Source organism: Apteryx rowi, unplaced genomic scaffold (genome assembly GCF_003343035.1).
Source record: "Apteryx rowi isolate R43461 unplaced genomic scaffold, aptRow1 scaffold_701, whole genome shotgun sequence".
NCBI lineage: Eukaryota > Metazoa > Chordata > Aves > Apterygiformes > Apterygidae > Apteryx > Apteryx rowi.
In genome coordinates this window covers 220,703-227,519 of record NW_020450985.1, presented here as the reverse complement: position 1 = coordinate 227,519, position 6,817 = coordinate 220,703, and the positions used below count along the sequence as shown (strand labels likewise).

The 6,817-nt window shown below is 54.7% G+C and overlaps 1 protein-coding gene across 1 annotated transcript in view; it reads right to left on the bottom strand.

Annotated features, from left to right (window-relative positions):
- LOC112976170 (arf-GAP with GTPase, ANK repeat and PH domain-containing protein 3-like) overlaps window positions 1-6,817 on the bottom strand; it is an 86,095-nt gene that overhangs the window by 41,522 nt on the left and 37,756 nt on the right. Inside the window, exon 5 of the mRNA XM_026087123.1 lies at window positions 3,731-3,892. Within this exon, the coding sequence (XP_025942908.1) occupies window positions 3,731-3,892 (162 nt within the window). The remainder of the gene's footprint in view (window positions 1-3,730; window positions 3,893-6,817) is intronic.

The following is a 6,817-nucleotide window of genomic DNA, read 5'->3' as shown; positions in this document are numbered from 1 at the left end:
ATGATGCAAGGAAGAACCAGACATACTTATAAGCAATATTCAGCCATCAGCCGTGACCGTGACGTGGCGCAACGCTCAGCTCCTGATCCGCAGCTGGAACCAGCTGCTGACCATTAGGGCATCGGGATGGGACCTCACGCCGAGGCTCATTACCCTCCGTCAGGTTTTACTGCTGGTGCTGGCTGCCAGGCGGGATCGTGACCCGGGTGTAGCGCCAGTCTACGGCTGGCCCCGACTTTGTAGGAAACGGACAACTCGGACATCAATCCCAGATCACTCCCGCACATCGTCCTAGGCTGCCTGGTCCGGGTGACAAGCCACCGTGCCCTGAGGTGCAGCCAGGACGGTTCCTCGGCTCCCAGGAGCAGGTCCAGTGGTGGGGCAAGCACACAGACAAACCAGCGGCCCAACTCTCAGAAAAAGCCCTGTGAAGGTGCCGCAGGCTGGGAGAGACTCAGTGCCCATCAAACATACGGTGGGCCAGGGATTGCCCTCCTGAAAGGAACGTGTGATCTCCATCCCTGGAGACATTCAAAAGCCATGGTCCTGGGCAATGTGCTCTTGGTGACCCTGCTTGAGCAAGGGCTTGGACTAGATGATCTCCAGAGGTGCCTTCCAACCTCAACCATTCCGTGATTCTGCGATTTCCCAAAGAGACAGACGTCCCTCCGACCTCACAAACACGCTATGCAGCTGTTTGCTACTGAAGTGTCAGACTGGCTAGAGCAGGACCAAAATCTGGAGCTCTAAGTGCCGTTTCCCCCCAGAAGCAGTGCCCGACTTCCACAAACAGCCTCTAGCACCCAGGGGAAGGTGCAGCTTGCAGGGTGCCAGCACAGCTGCTCTGGGCCTCTACCGTGCACAGCCCTCCCCAGGACGGGATGATCCAGGGAGGCCTGTGAGGCTGACAGCACCGACCTAGCCTTTGCAAGCCCGACTTCGCAATCTGCTCGGTTTTCTAATACAGTAGATTACAGCAAAAATAAATACAAGAGTAAGTTTTTAAAAAGCCAGCTGGGAAGCCTGAAAACCCACCACCCCGTATTACATGTGTGAGACACTGCATGGGGCCATTCTGATCCAGCGTGCACCTGGGAGCAGGAGGTTCTCACCATCTCCGCTTGCCAACTGCGGCATTCAGCCAGGGGACATTGCACCTATTTGCTGACTGCGGAAGGATATGAGGACTTGGAAAGACTAAATTCAAGCTGGAGGTACAGAGGGAGGACGGCTCATGCGATGACAGATCATAACTGCCCTATATCTGCCCCACGGTGCCCCTCCTGTCTCCGCCTGGTCCTGGTAACCCCTCACAGCCGTATCCTTGCCGTTCTCCCCCCACCCTGCACTGCAGCGGGTTAAGCAACCGCCTGCCACGTTTCCCAGCAGTAGCGGTAACTGAAGATAACGGGGGAGACGTTTTTCCTGCTCTCAGTTCTGGTGCTAGAGGCTTCTGGCAGCCAGGAGGAGCAATTGTGCGCAAGTTCCGTGCGGTGACAAATGAAGTTTGGTAACTGACACTTCACTGGCAAATGAAGTTCCATGTTGATAAATGCGAAGTAATGCACATTGTAGGAAAAAATTACATTACTCCAGCACCTGACACGGTTCTAAATTAACTATATCAACCCAAGAAAGGGCCTGGCTATCACTGCACGTAGCACAAGACCTCAGCAAAACACCGTGGCAGGGAATAACAGAAAATATTCCGATGCCTCAGACACATCGTGTGGCGCCATACGGACACCGCGCAGCCTCAGTTGCTCCACCTCCCAAGGATACTGCCAAACAGGGACGGGCAGCAAGAATGAGCACGTATTTGAAAAAAATCCCTATGAGATGACAGGAAAGCTGGGATGGCTCAAAGAGTCAGGACCGGGCAGCCAAGAAGGAAGGCTACAACAGGCTGCTCTGATGACCTGCATGCAGAGGCCAGGGAATTCTGCCAGCGGCTGGGTCAAACACGCCTTGCAGAAAAGTAACTCATTTAATTTTAACACTTCGAGCAGTGGTTAGTCCTCTCCCTTGCCTCGTAAAAGTGTTTCCATTTTTAATTACCTTCTCCACTAAGAAATTGTATTCAATTTTGTGCAGCTTCAGACTCCAGCCTCTGCACCTTCTTAGGCCCTTATCAGCTATGCTGAATGGTCCTGCAGGACCAGATTTCTTTTTCTGTAAGTACTGATAACACCGGTCTTTCACTTCTCAGTCTTCATTCTGGTAAGCTGAATACCTTAATGTCCATGTCATAAATGTGTTCATCAGCACTGAATCAATTTTGGGACCTTCTTTTGAACTCTCTCCAGTATTTCCAAGCTCTCTGTTAGTTACACGATTTTAGTACACACTCTCTTAGTCCCACGTGCGGGTGTAAAGTCATTCTACTCTTTGGTATTCCTCTTTTCAGATACATAAAGAACACAGGTCTCTCTCTTTGTCAAAGCACGGGACTGAGAACGCATTCCTATCTATCAAGATCCAGAAACTGCAAACTGAGAGTAGATGTGAGAAGGGCAGTAATGTGTCCAAAGAGTCAACATACTGCTTTTATCTGAGCTAAGAACATATCAGTTTAACAAGATGTAAGTACAATCAATACTTTTTGCTTTATGCGAGAAATCTAGGGCACATTAAAGACTCAAGTGATGCTCAAGATGTCTGAATCAGCCACTGCAAAGGGGAAGTCTTTCCTAGAATCAGTGGTTTTCAGGTGAAGATCACCTACAACAGAGTTGTCAAACTCCAATGCAGATCATCACCATGACGATTGTAAGAGAGAGAACTGAAGACAAGTTGCTATACCACGGACAACCTGGGCCACTGGTCTACAGGCTGACCTGTAATTTGGAGCAAGATGCCAGGGCAGCTACAGTGTGTTTTGTCCAGTACAGGCCAGACTGCATTTTCCGTTTTGTTTTACAGTAGCCTTTTGTTTCAAACAAACACCTGTACTTCGCCCTCTCCCCCTGCCTTTAGCCATCTCAGTTAGAACTTTATTTTGGTTTACTACAAAAGCTTATCGAGTGCTATGGGGCAGGATGACCTAGGGTAAAGTCAAATTCTTACAGACTGAGGATCCCTTTATCTACAGAGGATGACCATAGATGCAGGCTTCGGAGCATGTGGTTGCCAAGTTAATCTCTACCCGGACACATTTGGATGGATTCTCAAAGGGGCTGCAAAACATGCCTCCCTGTGCTCTGCAAGCTCCCTGCCGAGCTTCAGGTCCATTTTCCAGAGTCACGGAGACACCAGAATTTCTCAACAGGAAAACCATGAGGACATTTAGCATAGGCAAAACAACGTATATTTCTTCAACTGGCTTGGATGAACTTTTCCGAAACCCCCCCCAGCTTGAGGCAGATGCCCAGTATAAGAATTTTAAATTATGAAAGTTTGTCACACTTACAAGCAAACAAAAATAGGTTCTTATGGTAGGAAGTGTTTGGCAACCTTAACTATACGGTATGCTGTCAGCTCTTCTAATAGAGTTATTAATTATCACCACTAATGGTAGATGCAGTCACAGGCATGATGGCAGTCCTGCTTCCACTGCAGGTGAGAAATCAAGGGCAAATCAAGATGGGCCGGTTGTTTGTTTCTGCCTCAGCCCAAGCCAGCTTCACAAAGGAGCTCTCAGAGTCCCCGGGACGCCACCCTAGCGGGACTCCTGGGCTCCCAGCGCCCTGGCTCTGGCGGAGCTGCCCGCCGAGGAGCAGCCCTTTCCTACCTTCTGCTGCTGCGCTGGGGCCGTCGGGCCGAGTTGTCCCTGTGCTCTTTTTCCTGCGATGTTTCTTCCTGTTTGCATGCGGCGACGGAGGTGGTTCCAGCTTCGGGCTGGCAGCGTTGGAAATGTTTGGGCTGGAGCTGAGAGAATCGGCAGTGCCGTTAGCTAGAAACAAGGATAAAGAAAGTAATGTACACACAGACAAGGAGAATCTGCCCTTTCCAAAGGCAACCAGAGAGAGAGACAGCGCCAGCGCCCCACCGCGCTCAGCACCGCGCGGCCCTGCCGGACAGGACAGCCTCCACGTCCAGCCCCATCCCACGGGGCAGCTCCAACGCCCCGTCCGGCTCCAGGCCGGGAGGCTCCTTACGCAGGGGCAGCCCCGACACCACGGCACTGCGACGACCGCGCAGAGACAGCGCCGCCGGCTACGCGGCCGGGACGAAGCGCAGGCGCGTTGCACGGGGCGGCCCGACGCGCCAACCCCGCGAGCGGCTCCGCGCGCTGCTCAGCGGCCCCGTCCTCGGGCGGCGAGGCCCGTGGTCTGCAAGGAACCGCTCCCGGGCCCTCGGGGGTCCTGCCGGGACCCGCGTCCCCGCCGCGGGCGCATCGCTCCCTCCCAGCACCGCTCCGCCAGGCGAGGTGACGGGGGTTGCCGCACTTAGGAACCTAAGCGTGATGGTCTCAATAGGCTTCCGATACGGAGCTGAAGAAGCTGCATCCCCAGCAGCAACGCACCAAATTTATCCTCAATCATACTGTTCCTTACAATTAATAGCAGAATTAGAAACAATCAGGGAGCTGCCTAATTACTGTCAATTAGAGCGCGCTAATCAAGCTCCGATCACACACACACACGCTGCCGCTGCACTCACCATTAAATGTCAAATTTCATTAGAGACCAGCAACAAAATCAAAAGCCTGACATTCAATTTCAGCAGCACACACAGCGCAGGCTTCCAATCAGCATAAAAATGCAGACTCCGGGGAAGGCAACGAGGCGCAGGAGCCCTCGCCGCACTGTTAACCCTCTCCGAAATGCGCTCCTGCCTCTCCCGTGTCCACCCACCCGCAGGACACGTACGGTGACTCAGCGCCCACGGCACTGCCGTCCGGGGCAGCTCCCCGTCCTCTTTGCAAGAACCTCACGTCTCCCATCAGCTCCTAACCTCCAATTTGCATGTTCTGCAGCACCTGAAATTAAGGAAGCAATCACAGCGCCTAACAAGGGCAGCACCCGCTAACAGTGGGGACTGCCAGCGACTCGGCAAGCCCCGTCTCCCTCCCCAGCCTAGCTTCTGCTCTCCCTTTCCAGCCCGGTTCAGTGAGACCAGGCTCTCCGGGGTATGGCTCGTCTCCAGCAAGATAAACATCCAGCAGTGGGACGGAGAGGGCTGCACCAGCAACGCGGAGCGGCCCCACGTGAAAGTTTGAGATTACAGCTGATGCGTCCCCCCCAGTCAAAGCTGGGAGAGGATGCAGTATCAGAGCTTTTCCTCCTCTGGTTCCTACTATATTTGACACATCCTGGCAGGATTTTTCTGCTGCTACATATCCACTGGGAAATAGTTCACAGTTGACAATTAGGAGAGATAAATCTAATAAAATTAGACTCCATTTTTATATATATAAATTACTAATATCACCCAACAGGACTATGTTTGGAGCAGGTGTGAGGAACACACGTCTCTCAGCCCGGACGTCGCAGGGGACCTGATCTTTTCCGGTGTGAGGCTACACATGGTGCCTCCATCCTGCCTCTGCTGCCCACCTGCTCGCCACGACGTCCCTGGGGCGAATCGGCGCTCCCACCTGCACGCCGCCCCCCTCCAGGCTGCGCGCGATGGTTCGTGTCCTTCTGCAGCTCCTCCGAGGCCCCGGCAGGCTGCGGTGAGCCCAGCACCTCCCGCTCTGCGCAAGCAGAGCTCACTGACATCCCTGCTCTTCCTACTGCCCAGCGGCTGAAGGCCACAGCAGCGGGGTCTGGGGACTTCCAGGGCCCCTAACGGGATGGGGATGGGACTGGGATGGGATGGGACGGGGAAGACTGTGAAACACACTCCCTCCATGAGATCACATATGGCTTTTTCAGATAGAGATCGTTCTTCCTGCTTCTCCCCAGCACCACGGAGGTGAGGTCCTCTGACCCATCCAAGGATTTCCAGGTCCCCATCTCCCCATGGGAACCTGGAGGTGGAACCCTTCCACAGACACATGTGCTGCCTCCTGGTTCCTTCCTCAAAGCCCCCTTGAGGTTAAGGGCAGCTCCTTGGTCCTCCCAGGCGGGCCACAGTGGTCCTCCCAAAAGGACCAACATAGAATGAGCTGGATGGAGCATGTTTACAAGACCCATGCAGCTTGCCCCACACCTCTCCAAGGTGCAACCGAAGGAGACAGCTCATCTCCAGCTGCTCTAACGTCAGCCTGCATCCTCTGCATATCCCTGCAAGTATCCGAGAAAACTACTTGGCTCCAAGCAGAAAAATATTCCTCACCCTGCCCTGCAGTTTACAGCTGGAAACACAGAGGAGAAAAGTTGGATCCGGGCTGCACGGACGCAGCAGCACAACTGAACGCGAGGAGCGTGGTGCGTGGCTCAGCTGCGCGTACAGGCGCGCTCCCTTCGGCTCCACCCGGCTCCGGAGCGGAGCGGCAGCGGCGTTGCTCAGCCCGGCCGGCCGTACCTTGGGAGCAGCACGGCCTTTCCGCCCCAGCAGCCCCGTTCCTGGTGAGTCCGAGAAGCTGCTCCTCCTGCCCGCTGCAGAGACACTCGGCCCGGAGAGCCAGGATCTAAGAGCGCAGCGTGGGGCTGCTCCACTCAACGGGAAGGCGCCTGGGGAGAGCTCTCTGCTCGCCCTCCCGAGGACCAAGGCTCCGGGGGATCTCCCTGGCCCCAGCCTTTCCTTCAACAGCCCCGCGCAGTCCTGAGGACGGGATACAGACGCCGGGAGGAAGGAAATTGCCGTTTTCTCTGCCAAAGCACAAGTGACAGACTGCCTAGCTATAAGCGGGGCGATCGGCTATGCCGCTGCTCCAGAACCCCCAGCGCACCCGCCCGGCCGCCTGCCTCCGGCCGGCTAACGGCAGGGC